The sequence below is a fragment of the Sus scrofa genome, chromosome 1, assembly GCF_054392235.1.
Source record: "Sus scrofa isolate SSC_HxYL_T2T_F1_AM1 chromosome 1, Sscrofa_HxYL_maternal_Yorkshire_Landrace_v2.0, whole genome shotgun sequence".
Taxonomy (NCBI): domain Eukaryota; kingdom Metazoa; phylum Chordata; class Mammalia; order Artiodactyla; family Suidae; genus Sus; species Sus scrofa.
This window is the reverse complement of record NC_139383.1, coordinates 285,901,245-285,927,919: the sequence shown is the minus strand read 5'-3', so window position 1 is coordinate 285,927,919 and position 26,675 is coordinate 285,901,245. Positions and strand designations below refer to the sequence as shown.

Below are 26,675 nucleotides of genomic sequence, written 5' to 3'. Positions count from 1 at the left end.
TTCTACCTGACACCACCCTCTGCAATCTCCTTTGGTGCTGCTCTGTTGTGATGCATTATTTTCCATCTTTGTTTGTCTGCAAATGTCTTTCATTTTAAAGGGCTTTTTTGACAAGCTCAGAATTCTAGGTTGGAAGTTCTACTTTCCATCCCCTGAAGGCACGTTTCCACTACCTTCTCCCTTTCACCATTTCCACTGGGAAGTTGTTTTTTGTTTTTTTTTTTGGTCTCCTTAGGGGCCAAACTCAGCCCCGAGCCTACATCCTCATGGATACTAGTTGGGTTCATTACCGCTGAGCCACAGTGGGACCTCTGGGAAGTTGTCTTTATTACCGCTTTTTAAAGGTAACTTGATTTTTTTCTTTGCTTCAAATGGTTTTCTCTTTGATTTTTCAGCAGTTTCGCTATAGGTTCTGGGGTGTTACTTATTTTCTTAATTCTGTTTGGTGTTTGTCTAGCTCTTCTGGTTGTTCTCAGCAGGGCAGGGTTTGTCTGGACTGCATGGATCACTGCTAAATCCTTGCAGTGAGCACTTCATTTAAGGGCGCGAGCAGACACTGTTTAACTGGCGTTGTTGATGACACGTGGTTGGCAGCCTACTGAAGGGCTGTTATTTCCCCTTCTGTTCCTCATACTTGTGCTGGAACAAGCCACCAAAAGCACACCGAATTGCTTCCCAAGTCCGAGCGAAGGGCCGTTTCCCCGACGTGTTCCTCACCCCCTCCTCTGCCTGGCCGTTGCTTCGTTGAGCTGGTGCTGCTCAGGATGAGAGAGTGTTCTAAGCTCTGCTACAAATCAGGTGGCCCCGATAAACTCTGCACACAATATACAAATAATTCGGTTATTTATTTATTTTTGAATAAAAAAGTGGCCAAGATAACAATACTATTGGCTCTGCATACAAAACACAACATAATTGAGGTTATTTCACATGTACAAAATGGCCCTTATGTACAGCACTGGATAATCACAGCAACTTCAATAGACTCTAAGTACGAGAATCCTAAGAGCAATTGAGGGGAATCCAGACTGGAAAAAGCAGGGATCGCTTATAAACTGAAAAACTGGCCAACCAGCTACCTGTAAAGAAAGAGGACCTGCTACCTGTTCCTTAAGGACTGCCCCGGAGGGCTGCATCTGACAAACACTCTCCAAAATTCCCACTTCATCTCCTCTCTAACCTTTCCCACTTCAAACTGCCCCAGTATCAGAAGGAAGCTTGGGACACGGGTTTCTCTTCAGGGAAGAGGAGAACTGTGCTGAGCAGGTGCTTCAACCCAGGAGGCCCAGGTCACGCCCAGCAAAGAGCTGCGCCCTCTTCCCGCCCTTGGTGCCGGCAGTTTTGAACACGCTCATCTTAGAGGTGGCAGGACGTCCCTCACTCGTCCTCTGCGTCACGAGCACCTACTCTGTGCAAGGCACTTGACATCAGATGCTGCAGGAACCGCCGAGGTGAGACAGAGAGACACTTCCTGCCCTTGAGGAGCTTACAATCTAGTGACGAAACGCTACCTACACGGGTGCAATGCAGAGGGGCAGCCAGTTCTTCCGGATGGGGGATTCCACGCGAAATGTGCTATTATTGTTAAAGTTTTAAACAAGGTACACACTAAAAGTCTAAAACACACCGCCTAATCAGATAATAAGAATTAAAAAACCATCTCCTCTCTAGAACCTTCAGTTTTTAGGTGCCTGTCCTTTTTATTTCAAACAAATGTTTTATGTAAACACCTACTCTGAAGCCCGGCACAGAGGCAGGCACAGGCGCTGGGCAGGCGTCAAGCAGATGTCACCCTACCCAACACAGACCTGTCTTCCTATACAGCCTTTTTTCTGTATACACAAGGTCCAGCGTCACTTCCTCTCACACACTGAAGCACACATCTGAGTCGAAGTCTTGAAAAAGACATAATTCATTTTTGCATTTACTTTTTTTTTTTGCCTCAGTACCCAAGACAAAGCATTCTAAACCTCACCAGTCTGTTAGCCAAAGGTCAAATTCATAAAGCATGAAATACTTCTAAGCCGCGGCCTCTTATAGCACCCAGGTGACCGTTTCCCAGGCTCTTTTAATGAAACTAAAGAGAGACACGGTTAGCAAGGTAAAGCAGTGTCTCCCTTAGAAACAGCTGCACGATTTAGAGCCCTGAAATGCAATTCTACCCAGTCCACTTACAGTGTTCCGGTTGGAGAGCCTGCGCCTCCGCCCTGCGCACCAGAATGGGAGTCCCTTCCTTCCCTCTCAGCTCCTCGCAAGCCCAGAACCAGTGAGTGAACATCCTGCTGGGAGATCACGAAACATGTCACTAAACCAGCTCCCTGACTAGGACTTCAGCCTGTGTGTGACGTCTCCCCCCCCCGAACAGCTACAACCTAGAGAAAATGCAAGGCAAGAGAAGCTGGTCACCTGATCAGATTAAGAGGCTGGGGGAGAAATATTTATTCCGAAAGGATTCAGGTCTTGAAACAGGTACATTTATTGCTCGCCACGGCACGTTGTCAGAGACAGCCGTCTGAAACCGTACAGCAGGTGGGAGGCTGCACCCTGTTCACTAGACTCGGACCAGCCAGGACGTCGTGATACTGAGGTGACCTGTGCCATGGAAACAAGCCCGCAGCTTCTGCAAGCCCTGCTGGTCATCAGGCTCACGATGCCGTGGCGAGAGAGATCATTAGAGGCAATTCTGCAGATGTGACTTAACTCAGCCCAAGGACGGTCAAATCGCCCACGCTCTAAAATCAGTTTGAACAGCCGATGTCATGAAGAGCTCAGCTCCAGAAACCTCTCTTAGTGTCAAGAGAGAGCAGGTCAAAGCTTAATAACTGAGACTTGAGACATGGCCTAAAATTCTGCTTGAAGCTGCCCACTGATACTTCCACTAACAGCGAGTGCAGACACTTCAGCTGGACCCGGGAGAGGCGCGTCTACAAGCCGGCAGCCTTGGGGGAGCAGCTGCGCAGCTGAGACAACTGCTAGACTCCCCCCCCCCCCCCCCGCCAGAGGGCACAGCTGTGTCCCCCTCGGGCCGGACGCCTGCAGACTCCATGGTCTGCGGGGCCGCCTGCAGAGAGATGCGCGGGTCTGGCTATGTGCTGTCTGTGCGGCTCAGTCTCTGCAAAGGAAAAGGACAGGACTGATCCTTCCCTTAAAAAACTCAGGCCTGCGGAGACTGCGACTGTGACGGGAAGTTTGGCCGGTCAGGCGTAAGCGGCCGGGGGGAGCGGGGCGGTGGGGCCGGGCGCTGCGGTCTGCAATCAGACAGGGATGCCGACACTCCACAGGGGAGGCGAAGACGACCAGACAGTTACCAGGCTGGTAGGAGCTAAAGCCGTCACCTTTAGAAAGAAAAGCCACTGTTTAATGGTTCCTTGTAGGAAGGCAGGCCTGCCATGTGACTTAGACATTTTATCACAAACCTACTTTCCTTTCAAACATGGGATCTGCTGGCTTAGAAGGTGTCCTAAAGCTGAGGGAACCAAAGTGGGGAACAGAGGGGACCTCGCTCTCCCGGCAGGAGCAGAGAGGGTGCGGGACCTGGGGAATCAGACAGTGATGCTGATTCCCGCTTGCTTCCCGGGAGCCCCGGCCGTTCGGCAAAGCCCGACGCGGTGTCAGTGCTACCAGGGAGCAGGTGCCCATCCTCTCAACAAGACTGACAGGGCCCCTGATCCTCTGCATCTTATCTGACGCCATCACAGCGGCGAGAGCATATGTTTTAACCTTGAAGTCTTACCCTTTCACGCCCCTTTAGCCGAGTTAACTGGTGAAGCCTGCTAACAGATCTGACACACACACTCCAATGTTAACATCCTCAAAAATTTCTTAGCGGGAGAAGCAGAATGTCCCACTCAACCATGAGATTCGCCAGGGGTTCTACTAACTTCTGATGCTGAAAAATTATCGGTCGTTTCGGCCTTTACAAGAGTAGGCAGAGATGGCTTGGAGTCTGGGCGGCGGACAAATGAGGATTTCAGAGTGAATACCACGTGTAACGAGCTATCCACTTCTTACCTAGAGGAACAGGAACACATTAGCCCCGGACGGAGGAAACATGATACCAGTGTGGACATCAGACCCCCGAGAGCAGCAGTGTCGCACCTCAGCTCCGTCACTCTGCCATCTGGTCCACACCCGTGCAGCAGTGACAGCTGAAGTCAGCCTGGCATCCACCCAAGAGACCGGGCAAAGTTTAGGAGAGTATGGAGGGTACGGCAGGCGTAGACCAGGGGAGACGATGAGTCTGCGGGTTCCCGGAGTCACTCCCACACCCCAGGGTCTCTCTAGTCAGCACTCTGTCACCAGGGGTGCTGACCCCCAGTGACACTTGGAAGTGCACTGTGCTTGTGACGCTGCCACGAACTTCAAACGCTCTCTTGTTCTCACAGGTCCATGGATTAACCTCCAAAGAAGATGCTGGGGGCCGGGGGGTGGGGGGGTCCCAGCTCGGCATGCAGGATCTGGGCCGGGGCAGGTGTTGGCTGGATTTCACAGGCCTAAGGACCGCCCCTGGGCCCAGTGCCCTGCACACAGAAGCCACCTTCAGTAAAACAGTTGCCGTGTTTATTCCTACAGACACACCCAGGATCTGGGAGACTTGTTTCAGTTAACTTCTCAGAGCCAGATTTTCCCGTCAAGGGCATAATTGCTTTAAATAAAAACTTAAGTTTTAAATGGCAGCAGCACAAAATTCCCTCATAAGAAAAAAAAAATCAATTATTCTCTCTGATTAGGAACAAAAACATCAGTGAAACTAAACATGCTATGATTAGGAAGCTGCGGTAATTCCTTGACAGGGTCTCCGCTTTTACTGTCACATTCACTGTAAAGTGAAACAGCTCTAGGCACAAACCACCACGACTACACAACTTTCTGAGTTGTGTTCTTCATGATTTTAATGCTGCCCAGTTCTCTTTCGTGACAATCAGTTTAACATGCTGGAGCCTCTTGAAAGCACCACCGAAATGAGAAGGGTCCAAGCAGAAGACGCCAGCAAAATACACGGCAACAGAAATGCAGAATTAAACATAGGAGACAAAAACAAAGACGTGAATGGGAAACAAAAGACATTTCAAAGCAGGCTGTGTGGGGGTGCCCCTATCTCCCAGCGACACCAACAGAGAGGGGTGGGGACACCCCAGGCGTGCGTCCCCCGACAGGCTCTCCACAGAGCAAGTGTTGCTTACGTGAGGACAGAAATGTCTTTTACTGAGGAGACAAAAATAAAAGCAGGAGTAAGTGGTAAAGTAAAGGCAAAACAGACAGCACGTAATACGGGTCAGAAGTTCACATTTGTATTTCCTATCCAGCCTCCAAAACATGCACCATTTCAAGGTGTGTGCATTACAGCCCTAATTAGCACCGAGCTCTAGGACACCTGTTGTAAAAATCCAAGAACTCTGTGGTTCTAGAATGTCTACTTTGAACTTTAGGCGTTAACAGCAATTAATGCCTCATACCTCCTCTTAGCAGCCCAGGGAAAAATACCTGTCATAACCATCAAGCACCTTTGCAGAGAAGAACTCCCAGGCTTCCAACAACTGAGGTGCACCCGTAACAACGGAGCACAAGCGTCCACACTTCTGGAGGTCTCTAGACAGACTCGGGAATAGAATGAGATGTCTGGAAATGCCAACGTTAAAATACTAAGTGTTTTAATGTAATACTAAAAGGAGAAGGCATTCTTTTTCCTCTTTGTACAAAGAGGCCACCTGGTCGTCACCGTGAGGCTGAAGAGCAATGTGACGCAGGTGAGGGGGTACCTGGCGTGTACACACACACAGGAGTGGGGCAGGACACCTGATGCCGTGGGAGAGGTCATTAAAAATAGCAATTATTAACTTACAAGAGTCAGCTGGTTTTGGAAACACTAAAACCAACTTTAGTCTTGGCTTCAACTTCTGAAAAATATATAGTTTTAAGAAAATGTTTCCAATACGCATGAACAGTGACTGGCGGGATGCAGACCCGCAGCTCTTCGCTGAGAAGAGTCAGGCCCGCGTGCCACTTCAGGCATTTACCGTCCGCTGGGACACTGCACACCGCGCGCCAGGTCACTGGAGCCCCGGAGCCACGCGCAGCCCCGGACCCGGGCCAGGATGAAAGCCCGAGCCCGCCAGGCCCTCAGGCCTCCTCCCCGGCGGGCGGGCGCTCTGTCCTGAGGGCGACGGGGCTTCGCTCCAGAGGCTTGAGGAGAGAGGCTCCTCCCTGGGGGAGGAGCAGGGCTGACGCGCATCTCAGGATGGCCTGGAACCTCTGCACTCGGTCACTTTAAAGACGCCCCTTAGTCCCGGGACAGGGCGTCCCCGGGCCCGCTTGCAGGCATGAAGCGTGCTCTCCGCGCCGAGGCCGGGCGTACTCCAGCGCGGCCCGGCTCTCAGGCCACAGCGCACGCCCTTCCATCCTCCCGTCGCTGGTGTCAGAAGACAGGAGAATCGCAGAAGGGGCAGGGGCTTTGCAGTAACCTCTTAATCCAGTCAGGATCTGCAAACATAAGACAAGCTGGTAGTGAGCGCTGACTTCAGAAAAGGCCGTCACACGGGATGAGCCCTGGACGGACCGCGGCGGTGGCGGCAGGACATGGGCTCCCCGGTCCCGCTCTGGGCCCCCAGACACAGCACCTCACTGCGACCCGCTCAACGGGGCCGGGCCAAACCTGTGGTCCCCAAAGCTTCGGGTGTGATGCGGTAGGAAAGCGAGGGGAACGGGTGTGTCCTCAAGTCAACTCATCCCAGGTAAAGAAAGGACTCTGCTTTGCTCTGAGAGCGTCCTTCACACGTGGTTCACGTTAAATGCTCCTCTGCCAGGACAGGCAGGGTAACTTCTAAAACCACTGCCTGCAGAAGGAGGAACACGGCCACGCTGCGTCCGCCCCGCCTGTCCTATGAAAGGATGGACTAGAGCCCTCAGAGCGCAGACTCCCACTCTCCTCCAGAGCTGTCGGTGGCTCAGCGCTAAGTCAATGGGCAGGTGTGGGTTGTTTTTTTAAAATTTGCTTCCATCTTTTCAGGATTTCCTGTCTTAAGCAGTACACCAATTCTCAGTTGCAGTGAGTATTTAAAATTTCCCCCAAATTTGTTGCAAGATAATCCAATAAGAGGAGGGAAGAGGGAAGGACCACAGATGAAACATCAACAGTCACGAGCTGGCAGCTTCTCAGCCTGGATGACAGGTTCACAAGCGTTTCCTACATTCTCTGCTCTACTTTTACGACTGCATTTTCCATGGTAAAGAGTTAGAACACAGGCTGCAACACACCAACTTCTCCGAATTGGAGGCTTCAGCCAGCTTAGAGCAAAAATGAATTAAGCCTGTAGTTTTAGGAGTTCCCATTGTGGCTCCGCGGGAAGACTCAACATAGTGTCTGGGAGGACGCGGGTTTGATCCCTGGCCTCGCTCCATGGGTTAAGGGTCGGGCATGGCTGTGGCTGTGGTGTAGGCCAGTAGCTGCAGCTCTGATTCGACCCCTAGCCCGAGACCTTCCATATGCCGCGGGTGTGGCCATAAAAAAAAAAGTTTTATATAGAACATTGTGTTTTACGGAGACCGCATACGACCCCCAAAGCCACATAACCGTATGCAAAGCGTCCGGCTGGCTCCTTTGGTCAGTGTGATGTCATGAGCTGACCTCCTGTGACTTGGGACTATTTACGTCACCATTTCCGCGCTCACATCTGTGATCTTAATTCCAGCTAGTTATGTCAGAAACGTGGGCGTCAGAAAGAAACCCTCACATCTAAGGACAGTTCATCTTCAACAAAAGAGGTGAGAATATACAATGGGGAAAAGACAGTCTCTTCACTAAGTGGCACTGGGCAAAAAAAAAAAAAAAAAAAAAAGTCCCGGCCACGGCACAGTGGGTTCAGAATCCGAGTAGCAGCTCAATCGCCGTGGAAGCGTGGGTTCAGTCCCCGGCCTAGTGCAGTGGGTTAAGGGGTCTGGTCTTGCTTCAGAGGCAGCTCAGATTCAACCCCTGGCCTGGAAACTTCCATACACCTCCAGTAAGGCCATTGAAACACAAAAAGTGTCCCTGGGAAAACTGGACAGCTACATGTAAAACGATGATGTAAGAACACACCCGCACACAAAAACAAACTCAAAATGGCTCACATGCTTAACCATAGGAAAGGACACCACAAAACTCCTAGAACGCAGGCAAAGCATTCTCTGATATATGTTGTACCAGCGTTTTCTCAGGTCAGTCTCTAAAGGCAACAGAAATAAAAGCAAAAATAAACCAATGGGACCTAGTCAAACTTCTAAGCTTTGGCACAGCAAAGGAAACCATAAACAAAACAAAAAGACAACCTACGGACTGGGAGAAAGCGTTCGCAAATGATGCGACCAACAAGGGCTTGATTCCCAAACCACATCAACAGCTCACACAGCTTTGTTATTGTTTTTCAATAACAAAAAACTAAAAAACCCAACTGAAAAATAGGCAGAAGACCTAAACAGACATTTCTCCGAAGCAGACATACAGACAGCCAACAGGCACAGGAAAATCGACCATCGTTTGCTGACTGTTAGAGAAATGAAGGTCAAAACTACAATGAGGTACCACCTCATGCCAGGCAGGATGGCCTTCGCGAGAATAAATTCTGGAGAGGGTGTGGAGAAAAGGGAGCCCTCCGACACTGTTGGCAGGACTGTAAACTGGGGCAAGCACTATGGAAAACAGTATGGAGGTTCCTTAGAAAACTAAAAATAGAACCACCATATGATCCAGCAATCTTACTCCTGGGCACACACCCAGGCAAAACTGTAATTTGAAAAGATCCATGAGCCCCTGTGTTCAATGCAGCACTATTCACAACAGCCAAGGCATGGAAACAACCTAAATGTCCATCATTTAGAGGGATGAATAAAGATGTGGCATATGTACACAACGGAATATTACTCAGCCATAAAAAAGAATGAAACCATGCCATTTGCAGCGACATGGATGGACCTAGAGATGATCGTACTAAGCGAAGTCAGCCAGAGAAAGACAAATACCATATGATATCATGTATATGTGGAATATGAAGTATGACACAAATCAACATATTTATGAAACAAAAACAAACTACACACATAAAGAGAACAGCCTGGGGTTGCCAAGGGGGAGGGAGGTGGGGGAGGCAAGGACTGGGAGTTTGTGATTAGCAGACACAAACGATTACATACAAGACGGATGACCACAACCCCCACCGTACAGCACAGGGAGCTGTACTCAGTATCCCGCAGTAAATCAGGATGGAAGTGAGTCACTCTGCTGTACAGCAGGGATGGGCACAAAATTGCAAATCAAATTTTAATAACAAAAATTAAAAAGCGTGGGCTTCGTCAACGGTGCTATCAAGAGTGAATACTGACCAAGCAGAAAAATAACCCCACTGTGGCTACTGGAGCAACAACCCCAGGTATGTATCCTCGTGCTGTTTCAGCAACACCATCTCTGTGGACGTTATCATTTGCAGAATTTTCATTCAAATATGACGTATACATGCCATGGAAACAAGCGCTGACACTTTTTCTTGTCTTTTGGCTTTTTAGGGCCACGCCTGTGGCATATGAAGGTTCCCGGGCTAGGGGTCTAACTGGAGCTGTAGCCGCCAGCCTATGCCAGAGACAGAGCAACGCGGGATATGAGCCACGTCTGTGACCCACACACCACAGCTCACGGCAACGCTGGACCCTTAACCCACTGAGTGAGGACAGGGATCAAACCCATGTCTTCGTGGATACGAGTCGGGTTCCTTAACCGCTGAGCCACAGTGGGAACTCCTCTGACACTTTTCTGAATGGATAACTTGTCCGCAGTGACAGAACAGCAAACGGCAGCCCTACTTACATGCAAAATGCAGTATGGACGGTCTAACATACTGCAGTGACCATTTCCTAGTTAGCTGTAGCTTCATGATAAAACGGACAGAGCATGACAGGCCTGCTCACCATCCCTGAGCAGTGTGGAGCCTGACCAAGGAGCCAGGACTCAGAGGAGCCGGCATAGTGCCGGCATCTCAAGCCCACCCTCCCACAGCCAGGAAAGCATTCACCTTCTGGAGCTGGGTGGCGGGCAATGCTGTCATGGAGCAAACACCTTCTGTATATCAAACTCTGGCAGGACTGGTAGGTTAAAAAGCACCTGAAATAGACAGATTGTACCATCAGTTCCACCGATGGGGGAGAGCAGCAGAGAGTTGAGGGTAACTCCACACAGACAGTTATTCTAAAACCACAAGTTGACTAAGGACAAAAACGCCTCATAAATTCATGGCAACAATTCTAGCACAGGAGAGCTGGCCAGACCCACCCACCCCCGACTCAGTAAGGGGAAGTGTCTGCGTCAGGCTACTAAGCCAAGAAATACAAAACTTCTAACCCAGTCACTGCAACTTCTTCATCTTCGTCTTCTCCTTTTTTTTTTTCTTTGCCATTTTTGCAGTACTAGGAAAGAATTTCATCTGTCTATACCTGATTGTACTTTGATTTTTTTTTTTTTTTTCCTTTTTACAGCCACACCTGTTGCACATGGAAGTTCCCAGGCTAGGGGTCAAATGGGAGCTGCAGCTGCCGGCCTATGCCCCAGCCACAGCAACAGCGACACAGGATCTGAGCAGCAGCTGCGACCTATGCCACACCTTGTAGCGGTGCTGGATCCCATATCCATTGATCGAGGGCAGGGACTGAACCCGAGTCTTCACAGACACTATGTCAAGTTCTTAACTCACGAGCCACAACAGGAACTCCATGAATTCTTGATATTAAAAAAAAAAATGGAGTTCCCATAGTGACTCTGCAGAAACAAATCCGACTAGCATCCCTGAGGTCACAGGTTCAAACCCTGGCCTCGCTCAGTGGGTTAAGGGTCTAGTGTTGCAGTGAGCTATGGTATAGGCCACAGACACGACTCAGATCTGGTGTGGCTGTGGCTATGGGCAGAGGCTGGCGGCTACAGCTCCGATTTGACCCTAGCCTGGGAACCTCCATATGCCACAGGTGTGGCCCTAAAAAGAAAAAAAAAAAAAAAGCATTATGTATTATATTAGAAATTATTATTAGTGATTTTTGAGATTAGGCACAAGCACTATCTTTAAGAATCTGACGGCACAGGGAGGAAAACCTGAAAGATACAGAAGACAAAATTAATGGTGGAAAAATAGAGGGGCCGTGAACAAAAGTTCACAGGTTCTGTGAAATTGGATTGTGATGATCATGGCAAAAAAAAAAAAAAAAAAAGTTCACAGGTTCAATTCCATCCAGTGACTGTTCACTGAGCATCCACCAGAACCAGGCAAGTAAGGGAAGGTGGAATGCAGTGAGACGTCAGAGTTTCTGAAAGATAAAGTGTTTATGATGAGCAACCAAGGAATAAAAACTACAGAGAGGAAGGGAGGTTGGGGAAGGAACTCCAGGGAGGTAGGTTTACAGTGAGAGAAGACTTGGGTGTACAGGGAGCAAGGTTACACCTGCCTGTGCAAGGGAGAAACTGTACCCAGGTGTTCTGGCTCTGACTTCAACCAGCAAAAATCACAAAAATCTTGTGAAAGAAGCCATCTGAGCGACAACAGGTACAGTGGTTACACATGTAAACTCTGGAGCCAGAAGGCCAGGTTCTCAGCTCTGCCACTAACCACCTGTATGACTTTGGACAAATTATTCAACCTCCCTGGGCCCCAGTTTCCGCATCTCTAAAGACAGAAACTGGGTCCGGTGGGTGGCTGGTGGGAGGATACAGTAACTCGGATGTGTACACTGCTCAGGGCAGTGCCGACACCCTGGCCGAGCTGTCTGGTGCCAGTGGTGGCGGTGGTTGTCGTTATAAGCCTACCACGGTCACAGGCTTCTTTCCTACTCTTCCCTTAAAAATAAGTCTGAACAGTCAAATTAGAACAAGTACTTGGGAGTTTCTGTTGTGGCTCAGCGGAAAATGAATCTGACTAGCATCTGTGAGGACGCAGGTTCGATCCCTGGCCTCGCTCAGTGGGTTAAGGATCCAGTGTTGCCATGAGCTGTGGTGCAGGTCACAGACGCAGCTCCGATCTGGCGCTGCTGCGGCTGTGGTGTAGGCCGGCGGCTACAGCTCCGATTGGACCCCTAGCCTGGGAACCGCAAGGGTGCGGCCCTAAAAGCAAAAAAAAGAAAGAGTACAGGAACACAATAGAGATGGGAAAAACGTCCAAACACCCATCGATAAGAGTACAGCAGCAAACGCTGTAGCTGTTAAGAGTGGAGCATTTGCACTGATGCAGAAAACCTCCACGGCGCCTTGATAAGAGAACCAGCAAGTGGCTACGGCAGTTGTGTGGCTACAGCAGTTTCCTGTAGCACAATCCTGCTTCTGTTGAAAAGAAATTAAAAATTCACCTTCTACCATGATGCAGCACTGTTCTAGAAATAGCCATGAACTGCACAGAGCTTTCTATTCCAGAGGAAGGAGACAAACAGTAAAAAGTCACCACTAAGTGGTGACAGTCGCCAAGGAGGAAAGTAAAGCAAGAAGAGGGATGAAGACCCCCAGAGGGGGAGAGGGACGTCATTAGACGTCTCGGCTTTAGGCAGCATGGCCAGGAAGGGAGCATCCCAGGCGGAGGACGGCCAGGGCACCCCAAGGGAGCTCAGCAAGCCCGAGAGACGGAGAGGAGATGAGAGGGGGTGGCGTCGGGATCCCTGAAAGGACTTCAGCTCTTCCCACCAGCAAAGGGCAGCCGTGAGAGAGTTCTGAGCAGCGCGGTGATGTGAGCTGAGACGTCCTAACGGGATCCCCATCTTGGCTCTACTTAGAACAGACTGGAGGGGCAAGGAAAGACACAGAAGCTGGGTTAGATGACAACTACCCTCCTCTGGGCAAGAGACGATGGGGTCTGGGGCAAGGGAGTGGACACGTGGACACCCAAGAAGAGGCTGGGTTCCAGTTTGAAAGGCTCATCACATTTGATCATCCAGTCGGAAATGTCGAACAGAGCAGGTGCGGAGCTGGTGCTTAGGTGTGAGGTCTGGGCTGAGGGAGAGATTAGAGTGGAGTGACAGGTTTAAGTCACCCGTGCACAGAAGATAAGCGACAGCCCAGGGAGAGTGTTGACATGAGAAAAACAGGTCTCTTCTTTTTCCTTTTTTTGGTCTTTCTAGGGCCACATTTGTGGCATATGGAGGAGCCCAGGGTAGGGGCTGAATCGGAGCTGCAGCCTCTGGCCTACGTCACAGCCACAGCAATGCTAGATCCGAGCCAGGTCTTTCGACACCACAGCTCACGGCAACACAGGATCCTTAACCCCTTGAGTGAGGCCTGGGATCAAACTGGTGTCCTCATGGATGCTAGTCAGGTTCGTTCACTGCTGAGCCACAAGGGGAACTCCCGAAGATGGACATTAAGGAGACACTGTGTCCAGGAAGCCAGCTGATAAACAAGCATTGGAGGAGGGAGGGATGGACTGTGTCAAACGCAGCCCGTGGGGCCGGAAGATGAGGACGCACCAAGGTTCTCTCGGAGTGAGACTGCGGGGGAGAAGGAAGAGGACCTCCACCTTTTGCTACAGTTAAAGCAGAGTACAGAAGCATTTTCTATCCTATTAACTTTAACAGGTATTGCTTTCTAATAAAGATTTTAAAAAATTTAACGCTATCTCAAAGCAAAATAATATTACCAAAATAAAGAGAGAAATAATAGTAAAAAAATAAAAAAAAAAAAACCCATAATATCTTTCAAGGGTGTCCTGCTTTAATCAAACTGATGGAAGAAAGCCCACACCAGATTTTATGGTAGCTTTTTTTCCAACCTAATGGCATGGGCAACATATATTTTGCGCTGCACAAAGCTGAAAAATGAGCAGAATCAGCTTACCGGAGCCAAATGTGGCCATTGGAGCAGACGGCCTGCTTGCGATCTGTGAAGGGCAGGATCTCTTTACACAAGCTGCAGTGCTCAGGGAACGTCTGCTTGTTCATCTTCTTGGAGATGTGTCCGATGAGCACCTAGTAAGACAAAGCGGCAGCATTCCACGGTGAGCGCAGGACAGGACTGTGCAGCGCCACACAGGCCCATCCCGCTGTGCGGAAAGTAGCAAAGCTGGGCCTCCAACTTGTGTCCACGGGCTGCGTAAAATGCACGCAACACATTCATTCAGGCACCATGAGACAAGACAGTGAACTACACCTGCTAAACAAAACTTGGCCTGCTAAAGAAAACCCCAATCTTAGCTGCCTTAATTGCTTCAGAAACAAGGACTTTTGTTAGAGCAAAAAGTATTTAGTTATCCTTATAATGTTCTGACTTTAAGAAAGAAAAGCATAATCACATAGGCGAAATATCACGTGACCTACTAAATTTGCAGAGGTATACAAATGCCTATTCTTTTTTAATAAAGGATTACAAAGTGAAAATATAACCAGGATTAAAAAAATAATACTCTCCCTTCTGATGCCCCAAAGTGCCATGACCAATCTCACCTGCAATCTGAGACCCACCAACCCCAGGGCAGAGGCACACAGGACCCACCGTGGGAGAGGGAGAGGTGGGCAGGGCAGGCTCTAGGCCTTGGCCCCACTGCAGCTTTGCTTTTTTTCTGTTTTGTTTATTAGGATTGCAGCACTTTAAAACTAAAGTCTGAAAAACACGGATCTACTTCATTACTTTGTCAGATAAATCTTTCACCAGCTACATTACTGGGAGGCATGGCAAACACCAATGCTTAGGAAGCACCTTGTCTTGGAGTTCCCGTCATGGCTCAGCGGTTAACAAATCTGAGTTGCATCCATGAGGATGCAGGTTCAATCCCTGGCCTTGCTCAGTGGGTTAAGGATCCGGTGTTGCCGTGAGCTGTGGTGTAGGTTGAGGATGCGGCTCAGGTCTGGCATTGCTGCGGCTGTGGGGTAGGCCAGTGGCTACAGCTCTGATTTGACCCCTGGCCTGGGAACCTCCATATATTGCAAGTGCAGCCCAAAAAGCAAAAAAAGAAAAAGAAAAAAGAAAAAAAAGGGAGTTCCCGTCGTGGCGCAGTGGTTAATAAATCCGACTAGGAACCATGAGGTTGCAGGTTCGGTCCCTGCCCTTGCTCAGTGGGTTAACGATCCGGCGTTGCCGTGAGCTATGGTGTAGGTTGCAGACACAGCTCGGATCCCGCGTTGCTGTGGCTCTGGCGTAGGCCGGTGGCTACAGCTCCGATTAGACCCCTAGCCTGGGAACCTCCATATATTGCAAGTGCAGCCCAAAAAGCAAAAAAAAAAAAAAAAAAAAAAAAAAAAAGAACCACCTTGTCTTACTGGCAGACAAGGTCATTCAAAATTTTAATCCACTTATACCTGAGCTCTTGTGGAAGAACTTCATCAGTCTGCCATTCACTGGGATTAATTCACCGGGGTTCTGAAGGGTACCTTAATAGCTCAGAAGGGTGTCCGACCTACTCTGCATAGGATTTACAAGTTTAAAGCCCATTAGCGTTTGGCCTTTTTTGCCTTCAGAATTCCAATTTATGGTCCCTTACAGCAAAGACAGCCAACTACTAGGTTTGAAAAGATTCATTTTACGCACACAGTGGAATTTTTAAACATGAAAGGCACTGTTTCCTATCAGAACTGACTTGCTGTACGGAAGGGCGGAGGTACAACGTTCCCTCCTTTAAAGGGACGCTGTTGGAACCAAGTTACTGTGCTGAATGTGGCTCTCCAGGCTCATGAAGCAGCTGGACAATTACTCTAAACCAGGACCGACCAACTGCCATTACAAATTTCCCAAAGTGTTTTTGTTAATATTTCATGCTTATAACGTCCCTGTTAGGTCCGATGAAACAGTGATAACCAGAAAACTCTTCTACGCAATTTGGACCACAATGAAACAATTTTAAAAAGCTGACTTTCAAAGATGAGAGTCAGTTACATGAAGAGTGCATCTTAGCTACTCTTGAGATTACTGCAAACATCCTTACGAAATAATTTTAGGGGTGTACATGTACACACACACCCCCTTTCCAACAAGAAAATGCAACAAGTGATCTGTGAGTGGTCTAACATTAGGCATGAAGATACTGAATGTATTACCTTCAATTAATATTTTAGGTAAGACTTCAGGCAGGGAGAGTAAGCGGCAACCTTCAGAGTGAAAAGGACCATAGGCCCCTGGGGTTTTGAATGTTTCAGTATACAGTATGTTCCCTGAAATACAGTTCTTCAGGATTTTAGAAGCTGTTAGCTCAGGATTCCTGATTAATAAGTCTAGATAACACTGAGCTCCACGAAGCTAGACGGTTCTTTGCTAAATTCTCATAACCCTTAGAAGGACACTGTACACTGGGAACCTCTAAGCGGAGTAGAGAGTGTGCATTTTTCCCCCCAAGCCTGGAACCCACTATTCTGTCAGGAAACTCGAGTCCTGCGAAATACGTTTTGGATGACAATGTCAAGACTATTCTAACAGGAGTTCCCGTTGTGGCTCAGTGGTTAATGAAGCCAACTAGCATTCATGAGGATATGGGTTCGACCCCTGGCTTTGCTCAGTGGGTTAGGGATCCAGCGTTGCCGTGAGCTGTGGTGTAGGTTGCAGACACGGCTCGGATCCCGTGTTGCTGTGGCTGTGGTGTAGGCCTGCAGCTGCAGCTCCGATTCACCAACCCCTCACCTGGGAACCTCCATATGCCGAGGCTGCCAACCTCGAAAGACAAAAGACCAAACCCTCCTACCCCCCAAAAAAACTGTTCTAACATCAAAATAAAGATTATATCCAGTTTTGTAAAAAAAAAAAAAAATATATATATATATACATATAACAATTTATTTACTTTCTGTGCCCCTCCAGATTAAATCAGAAGGCCTCCTCAAGTCCCACCAAATGGAAACAATCCTGCCACCGTCCTCTCACGCCCTAAACCTCTGCCAACAGGCAGGGAGGGCGTGCCCCGCTCCCCTGGGGGCTGCCCTATCACACCCACACCGCACACCGCTGCCCCCAGAGTGGAGCTCATCCACAAACCCTGCCCGTCACCCAAGGCCACGGTGCGGCTAAGAGCTGAAACACGCTCCGTGCGCTGCGACCATGTCCTCCGCCCTCACCCACGTTTCCAATTTATTCTCTTGCAACTCATGCCAAGCACCTGCCCCCCAAGTGTCAAAGCAACAGTGGAGCTTTAAGAGTTGCACCGAGGGCACTGTTCCCCCGAAGCGAGCAGCCTTTTTAGTCTCAGTGTTTCCGCTGACAAACACCTACCCGGGCTGTCCGGTCGTCGTACTCTTCATCCGACATTAAGAAGTTGCAGAGTCCCCTGGTGGGGATGCTAGTGTTTTCTGTGATCCAGGTGTGCAGGTAGACTTCGCCCAGGACGCGCTTCATGTGCTCCCGGGTCAGGTGCATTTCCACAGCTTCGATCTTCCCTTGGATCTCGAGGAGCTTCTCCTCCATGGGCTCGCGGCCTCCGGTGTCCCCGGCCTGAGTGGGCGACTCCGCCGCCGCCGCCGCCGCGTCCTCTGCGTCTCCTTCTTTGCTCCGCTCCTGGAGGCCTGGCTTGTTCACCGGTTTGGAGGACGTGCCTTCGTCTTGCTGTTCGTCCTCGGCGTTGCCCATCCCAGGTGAGTCAACGAGTAAGATTTTCGAGTCCTCGTGGGTGGGTTTCCATAAGGCTTCTGGAGTTTTCTGCATCGACTGATACAAAATCCTCAGGAGGAAGAGTTTGAAACGCCAATAATAGGTGGCCCCGCTGCTTTCCATCTTTTTTTCCAAAGCCTCTTGTAAAAACTGCGGGATGTGTTTATCTTTTAAAATCTTCCAGCGCACCAGGTCTATTAAATCAACCTGCTTAAAGAGATTCTGAACTGAAGATTCCAGAAGCTGAGCCGCTGCCTCCTCAAAGGTTTTGAGGGTCACGAACTGAACCTGGTAGTTTTTGTTCACGGGGTGGAGGCCGTTGACCATGCCCTCCGTTGTAATGACGGCCAGGTACGCGCCGCAGGGGCTCACTGCGATCCCGTGTGTCCTCACGGAGCCGAATACGTCCGCCAGCTTAATCAGCTGGTGTTCGAACTTCAAGGCCACGTCCGTGAAGATGGGAATCAGCTGCCGCACCTTCCCGTCACTGGAGCAGGTGTAGACCGTCCCGTTCTGCTTGTCCGCCGTCATGGAGACGATGGGCAGCGAGTGGAGGCCTGTGACGTGGGAATTGTGAACATTCAGACCCGCTTTGGAGATGAGAAGAAGACACCAAAACACGTAGGATCCTCTCGCGGCCACCACGAGGCTACAGCTACACTTCTGGTAGGGGTGATAGAGCGGCACGCACTTGATGCTGTGAACCGGCAGCTGGTCCATTTCCTTCCACAAGACGACGGGCTGCCTCAAGGTGAAGTAGCCCTTGACGGCTTTGAGGTTGACGGGAAGAATTTTTACAGGTCCGAAAGCACTCCCCACAATAAGGCCGCTCATTTTCCGGTTGCTGTGCTCGTACTCCCACCAAAACAAAACGCTAGGAGAGGTGATTCCTGACTCAATCGTGTTGCACGAAGAGATAGACTCCTTTCCTACAAACGGGAGCTGGAACTGCCACACGGCGATGTTGCCGTTTTCGAAGAGGACTGCCAGGAGCACGCTGCCCACGTCGCGGCACTCGTTGTTGTGCTTGACCTGCTGCGTGGTGCAGATGCCCGACCACTCCATCCTGACGGGGGTCTGCATGCTGTGCCTCCTCTGAAACTCAGCAAAATCGCCGAGGCTCCCCTGCGGGGCCTCACTTTTAGAGAACCTGTAACTGGTCTCGTAAAGGCGTTCCCCGTAAATCTCCGTCAGGTCGGCCAGCTGGACCCACTGCAGTCTGTTGAGGTTGGCCTGGACGGTCAGGCGGTTGTCCATGGTCAGTGCTGCCAAGAGGCACCTGCCGTTCGCGTCACAACCCATGGGGGACCAGCTGGTGTACTTGAACCCTCTCAGCGGGGGCAGAGCCTTCCCCTCAGGGTTGAACACCCTATCCAGCATGAACGTCTGACTGATTGTGGGGTCCTTAGAGGTGGCAAATTTCTCCTTGCACTCAGCAACTTCTGTTTTTGAGCCAACCTGAAAAGAAGAGGTATAAAAACCATCAGGTAAATACTCCACGCCAGGAGGAACATACTTACATGGCTTAGGGAGAATTAATGATTCGCCATAATAGGTACAGCAATTTTCTATCAAGTCTGGTAATTTTGGTATGACATGCATTTAAAAGAGCAAGATCATGTCTAAGATGAAGTGAGCATTTACTCAGCAAACGGCAAGTATAAAGGGCAGAATAAGTGCTGTCATTACTTGTAGCCTGATTCCCACATTCTTCTAACAACTGACCCAAGCAGGAGCAATGACAGGTATCTGATTTTAAAGAGCCAACAGAGCACTCTGCTGCACTGGTCACAAAATGATAAAGGAGCTCAAACGTCATGGAAGAATATGTATCTATATACGCCTTTGATACAATTAAACTCTGCAATTTTAACAATATCCTTGCAATAGAAATGCCAGCTGTAAGTTTTCTATCTGAAGTTTCACTTGCAAATTATGCCGAGAGCCCACGCCAACACTTCTGTCCACTGTTTCTATAGAATAATGGCTACTCCCAGGAGACGCTTTGCTGATCCCCGAACATTCCCACCCTTCCTTCTCTGGCTGCCTTGTGAGAATGCTCTTTCCTTCTCTCTGAATCTCATCCATCCTACCAGGTCGAACTCTATGAGGGCTTCTGAAAGCATGCTAGCTTTCATTCGTCTCTCTTTCCTCCAAGTTCATAACGTACATGAGCGAGAGCAGCACTATTTATTTAGTGTCTTGCTATACAATGGTGAGCTCTTTAAGAAGATTTTAAAGGGACGTTATAGATGCAGGAAGAGGAGGTCTCTTGGGGCACCATGGGTTAAGAATCCAGCATTGTCACAGCAGTGGTTTGGGTTGCTGCTGTGCTGCAGATTTGATCCCTGGCCTGGGAATATACACATGCCACAGGCATGGCAAAAAAAAAAAAAAAAAAAAAAAAAAAAAAAGAGGAAGAGATAAATGACCAAAAGAAAGTGGTCCAGAGTCATATATAAAAATGACTCTGGAAAGCTAAAGCCAAAAAAGAAAAGAGGTCATTTAAAACATGCTTTCTGGAGTTCCCATCGTGGCGCAGTGGTTAACAAATCCGACTAGGAACCATGAGGTTGGGGGTTCGATCCTGCCCTTGCTCAGTGGGTTAACGATCCGGCGTTGCCATGAGCTGTGGTGTAGGTTGCAGATGCAGCTGGGATCCCGCGTTGCTGTGGCTCTGGCGTAGGCTGGCAGCTACAGCTCCAATTCGACCCCTAGCCTGGGAACCTCCATATGCCGCGGGAGCGGCACAAGAAGTGGCAAAAAGACAAAAAAAAAAAAAAAAAAAAAAAAAAAAAAAAAAACATGGTTTCTGTTATGTTAGAATTGGGGAGAAGAAAGGAGTGGACCCACTGTCTTTAAAGAAATGGATAAAAGAGAAAGCAGAATCTTTCCATTTCTTTTTAATGCCAGTCTCCTTAGAGGCTGTTCTTCAAACTGGAAAGGGCAGAATAAACATGATTAAAAAAAAATTCAAGTCTAAGACATACATGGATATAATAAAAGTCACCTTAAATGAACCTAAGTCACGAAGCCCAGAGGAATTAGACTCCAGGATACAGAGAGAATATGGAAGATGAATTCAGAACCACCACATTCCTCAGTAAAGCCCGCACAGCCGGGCATGTGTCAGAGGGCGACAAGTTGTCAACTGCTGGATCCCGTAATAAATGAGCATATAAAATACGTTATAAGATATAAAGTCCAACAAACAACTTAGAAACCAACTTTCCCTGAAGTGTATGAAACAGAACATCACCCTCTTAAACTGCCTCTTGAAAAAGAGTTCTGTAACCAAACACGTCCATGAAAACGCTATGTATTATAGTGCGTTATTCTCCCTTCAAGAGCTACAGCCAGGAAGGTAGTGTAGAGACCTATTCAACCAGATCATCCAAACCCTCATTTTTTTGACAGGAGAATCTTTTTTGGGGTGTCATCTTTTGAATAGAGGTTTCACTGGCTCATCTGTTAATAAAACAATGCTAATCAAAGAGAGCTTTGAATGAGGAGATGAAGTCTGAGTGAAAATCTATGCTATGATGCCAGACTGCCTGGGGTTCAAATCCGGGCCCTATCACACACTAGCTCTGTGCTCCTGAGCACACCGTTTACACCTTCCGGCTTTAACTTCCTCAACTATAGAGAAGATAATAACACACGTCTCAGAGTTAGAAGAAGGTTAAGTCAATGCATATAAAGCATATATTAATAAACAATAAATGTTAGCTATGATGACCGCTATTAATACTCTCTGAGGATTACAGAAGTCTTAATGAGGCCTAATTAAACGTATGTAAAATGCGGGGTGGGGAGGTATTAAGTTGTTCACCGAATGAAGAAGGGTCGATAGAAAATTATTCACCACATCCATAATACCGCAAACCAAGCAATAATCCTTAGACTAGGATAATTTACTACAATAAAATCTACTGTAGAACTGAAAGCAAACTTACAGAATGTGTAGCTCCAAAGAGCAGCAGAGGATGAAATAAAGGAAACTCCAGTTCGGTCCTACTCATTGCAGGAAGAATCCCTGATAGGATGGAGAGCAGTGTGGAGAGAAAACCCGGAGAAAATCCTCAGGGTTTGTGCACTCATTTCTAATGTACTATAGGTGGTTTGAATGAGCCCACTGCACTCGCCCCCACATCTCCAGGTCGCAAAACTAGTTAACAAATCAGAAGTGCTCAGATGCTCTAGGAGCTCCCAGGGGCCAGCCCCCAGCCAAATATATTATCCTGATTCCAGTTGGCTATATAGCTAACAGTTAGGTACTTTGTAAGCACCTAACAAACAAAAACTCATTTGAAGCCATTAGACAGGAAGCTTCCTGAGGGTAGGAATATCACTCCAAAGACAGGCAGTAGTTATTTAACTTAACAGAGTAGACGGAGTTAGTATAACTAACGTTCCTAACAACTGTGCAATAAAATGAGTTACGCACATATTATTAGAAGCTGGAACTTTATACAACTAGAGGATTCACTAAATCAGCAGTCCAATGGGAAGAGAAATTGCAACCTATTTTTAAAAAATAAATGTTTTTGGCCACACCCACAGGTGGCAGTTCCTGGGCCAGGGACTGAACCCACACCACAGCAGCAACCCAAGCTGCTGCAGTGACAACGCTGGAGCCTGAACCTGCTGGACCACAAGAGAGCTCCACAACTTATTTTTTGTTGTTGTTGTTGTTGTTGCTATTTCTTGGGCCGCTCCCGCGGCATATGGAGGTTCCCAGGCTAGGGGCTGAATTGGAGCTGTAGCCACCGGCCTATGCCAGAGCCACAGCAACGCGGGATCCGAGTCGCGTCTGCGACCTACACCACAGCTCACGGCAACGCCGGGTCCTTAGCCCACTGAGCAAGGGCAGGGACCAAACCCGCAACCTCATGGTTCCTAGTCGGATTCGTTAACCACTGCGCCACGACGGGAACTCCTCCACAACTTATTTTTAAAATCTGTGTTTGATTGCTTTTCAGATCTGGATCATTCACCTTGACATCACGTAACCTCAGTGCCCAGGACAACATGCAAACAGCAGATGATATTTGCCCTATTATTTAACCGCATATTTTCCTGAAAAAATTCACCATCTAAACAACAGTCATAGAGCAAAGGCTTCAAAGGGTTTAGCATCTAGGCCTCTAGCAGTGCTACCCACTAAACCTGCGGTCTAGGCTGCAGAAGGTCCATTCTTTGTGGTGGGGTCAAGGCAAGCGGGACAGCATAAAGTGGACTTGAAATCCGCAGGGACTGTCAATGCGCAGTGCCAGCAAGGCATGGACACAGGCTTCTCTACATTCCTACCATGACTTCAGTTTCACCCCGCAGAGGCCTCTTGTAGAACAGCAGGGGCCACTCAGCATTCATTCACCAGGCCGGGCTAGTCTAGTAAGACTGCTAATTGACTGAGAGTTTCTGTGATGTGCTTACCAAAGAACAGTACAGAAAGGGAAGGTGCCACTAGTTAATTTCAGGAAAGCTACCAGTTATCAGAAGGATATACAGATTGCCTATGACTCATTTGCCAGTCGTGGAACAAATGATGGAGTCAAACTGTTACCACAACACAGTCCTAGAGGTATCTTCACATCCACAGTCACAGCACTGATCCAGTCTCCTTCCTTCACACCTGCAGGCCTGCGTTTCCCACCTGGAGCATTTGCAGTGTGCCAGGAACCGTGCTAAGGGGTTACATGTGGATACGCACACATGTATTACATGGAAAAAATCCACCTATACATATACTTATAATCTGCCAAAAATTCTTTGTGTGTGTGTGTGTGTCTTTTCTAGGGCCACACCCTGGGCATATGGAGGTTCCCAGGCTAGGGGTCTAATCGGAGCTATAGCCACCGGCCTACACCGCAGCCACAGCAACGTGGGATCCGAGCCGCATCTGCGACCCACACCACAGCTCATGGCAACACCGGATCCTTAGCCCACTGAGCGAGGCCAGGGATCGAACCTTCAACCTCATGGTTCCTAGTCGGATTCGTTAACCACTGTGCCACAAGGGGAACTCCCAAAAATTCTAAATAAGTTTATTATCCTCCCTTTATGGAGAGGCCCATCTTGCTATCCTGTGCCAAAGCTCAATCTCTTAATCCCTAGTTTATCCTGACTCTTCACCATCATCTTCCTGCCTCTACTCCAGCCAGATTCACATTCATGAGCTTTACCAGGTCATCCACGTTTAAGATACTATCATAGCACTCAAGGCTTCGTAGCTTGAAGCCAGCCTCCTCAGACTGACCTGCATGTCCCCACACTGGCCCCACCTTACTTTCTCTGACTCGCCAGGAAAGCTACCTGCACCCACTGATGAGCTGTCATTACTTACTCAAACACCAGCAGGTTACCTTCGTGGCTTGGACGCAGTGTGTGAGATGGGCACCTCCTTCCCACTACCTGCGGGACGCTTTCCTCCCTTCCTCCTACAACCCAAACCTTACTCCCCCCCGGACCCCCAAGGTCTGCTGCAGATTTACCACCAAATAACCTTCCTTGATGAGTGCGACACACTTAAAATTTCTTCTAGTTGACTGTGCATATGAGCATCCTTAGCAACAGTAAACTCCTTTTCAGCAGAGGATACACCTTTTCAGATCCCTCTGTTCTGCTTCCCTCCTTAGGTGTTTCTAAATTCCATAGCATTACCACCATCTATCCCCCTGATTTGTTTATACTTGAACCAACGGGTGCACAATCATACAAGTTGACCAATGACATGAGTGCTTAACCATACTGGTTTACCAATGATCTAATTCAACATCAACTGTCCGTTTCAAACTTAAATCAGGAATGCTGACAAGTGGTGCAGGTTCCCCGAACCCTACCCACAGTTAATGATTCACTTGTTAAACAGCTGTGCAGAGTAAGTTAAAAAAAAAACCCAACTTCACTCACATAAATATGTTCTCTGTATACAGAGACATCTTGACACGGCTTATCACTATCTAGTGTGACACCGTTATTTGGTCATGACTTGCCAAAAGAATGTAAGCTCCACGAGGCCAGGGTCTTTGTTTTTCACAATGCTTTACTTCCAGAGCCTAGACTGGTGCCTAGCTTATCCAAAGTGGTATTCAAAAATGTCCTGAAAGATATACACTTTGGTAATTGTATAAATGCCTACAGATTCATAAAGAAAATGGAGAAAGTTTTAATACTTTTAAACTATTAAAATGAACAAACAATACGACTGAAGACTTAAAAAAAATAATTTGGGAGTTCCCGTCGTGGCATAGCAGAAATGAATCCGACTAGGAACCATGAGGTTGGGGGTTCGATCCCTGGCCTCGATCAGTGGGTTAAGGATCCAGCATTGCTGTGAGTTGTGGTGTAGGTTGAAGATGCAGCAAAGATCTGAGGAGGCTGTGGTGTAAGTCAGTGGCTACAGCTCTGATTCGACCCCTAGCCTGGGAACCTCCATATGCCCAGGATGCGGTCCTAAAAAGACAAAAAAAAAAAAAAAAAAAAAAAAAAAAATTGAAAATGGTGATGATAAAACAATAAAACTTCAGGAGCCCTGAAGTTCTGAAGGCAAACTTTGTTAATATGAAGCCAAAAGCACTAAATCTACACGGAGATCTTGGGCTTGAAGTTTAAAACTGCACTGAAGTTTAAGAATTTCCAGAGGCCTTATTTTTTCATGCCACATCCGAAAAAATTTCAATTATTGAAGAAAAACTGGAGTACTAACCCCTACATCCATATTTATTTATCCATCTGCCCAAGATGAGAAACAAGGACCATTTCATAATAAAGTCACTGAAACAGGTAAGACGATGGAGCAAGCCAATTTTTCTCCTCCAAAGCCAAAGAGGCGCAGGGAGAGGGCACATCACAGTAAACAAAGCCAGCCGAGGTCCTCGGGGAGCAAGCCCCAGACAATAGGAGCGACGGTCGAGGCAGGTCTGGGGTTGGGTCAACAGGGGGTGGAGCCTCAGAAAAGACCAAGGAAAGAAAATCTACACTAGCAGCCGGCCCGACGCAGGGGTGAGGGAAGAAGCTGGCTCCGAGAGGGAGCTCCCGAAATACACGTGTATTTGTGTCAGGAGGAAGTGTGAGATCCGGGAAACGGAGCACAAAAGGCTAGATTTGTTGTTTGTTGTTTTAAGCTACGATGACCCTAGCGGCTTATCCCCAAGCGCTGGGTGCAAGGAGGGGAATCCCGGGACTAGGCGTGGGTCGGGATTCCCCAGGGACCGGTGACGCGGCCGCGGGAGGGGAGTAGGAGGAGATCCCAGGGCTGGGGCCCGGGGATGACTTACTTTGAGGAGGCAGCTGTTGAGAGGCGCGGGCACGGAGGTGCGGTGGATAACCAGGTCCTGGCCCGGGTTGTGCACGTCGCAGATGAGCTCCAGCACAGCGATGCTACGGGCGGTGGACACCGACACGCGGTGGTCCTCGGACCACGCCAGCGGCTCCAGGCCGCTCACCGCATACTGCAGCCTCACGGCCGGCTCCCGCCGAGTCACCAGGAGGCGGAACGCGGCGCTGGGCCCGGGGGCCGGGTCCGCCACCGGCCCCTTCCCGCCCGCCTCGCCCTCTTCTTCCTCGGGCGGCGCAGGCCGGTCGGCCGCGGGCCCCACCCGGGCCTTGTCGGCCGTATTCATCTCCCCTCAGAGGCTGAAGCCGGACCCCGGGCGCGCCAACTCCGCGTCGCCGTCCGGTTGCCGCCTCTTGCACCGCGGCCGCCGGCCCCCAGCGCCCTCCGCGGCGGTTTTCTTCCCCTTAGGCCCGGAGCGCCGCCGAGCCAGGAAGGACCCCGCCGTTGCTAGGCGACCCAGCCCTGCCAGGTGGCCAAGGCGCTGCCTGTAAAAAACGCGCCTCCTCCGCGGGCTGGACCGCGGGTGGGCAAGGGGCACGCAGCCGCGAGGATCCCCACCGGGTGATCGAGCCCCAGGCCCCTTTAGGGACCTCCCGGGGCAACTAAATGCTGGGGAAAGAGTAACCCGGTGGCAAAGGAAGGAATGCTGGTTAGACCAGGCACGCCTTTTCTTCTGGAGGAATTCAAAGAGCTGCACAAGCATGAACTCTGGGGTCGAGTGGGACTTGGCACCTCTGCCGCAGGCCAGGCCACGAGGGGCTCAAGCGGGGCAGCCCCCCCACGCGC

The 26,675-nt window shown here is 49.2% G+C and overlaps 1 protein-coding gene across 1 annotated transcript; it reads right to left on the bottom strand.

Annotated features, from left to right (window-relative positions):
* Positions 1-826: 826 nt before the first annotated feature.
* On the bottom strand, positions 827-26,300 carry GTF3C4 (general transcription factor IIIC subunit 4). The gene is made up of 5 exons (XM_001929441.5): positions 25,831-26,300; positions 17,177-19,009; positions 13,823-13,953; positions 10,038-10,126; positions 827-6,480 (listed from the first exon to the last, which is right to left on the bottom strand). The coding sequence occupies exons 1-5, from the start codon at positions 26,173-26,175 to the stop codon at positions 6,416-6,418; spliced, it is 2,463 nt and encodes an 820-aa protein (XP_001929476.3). The 5' UTR covers positions 26,176-26,300; the 3' UTR covers positions 827-6,415.
* Positions 26,301-26,675: the final 375 nt, after the last annotated feature.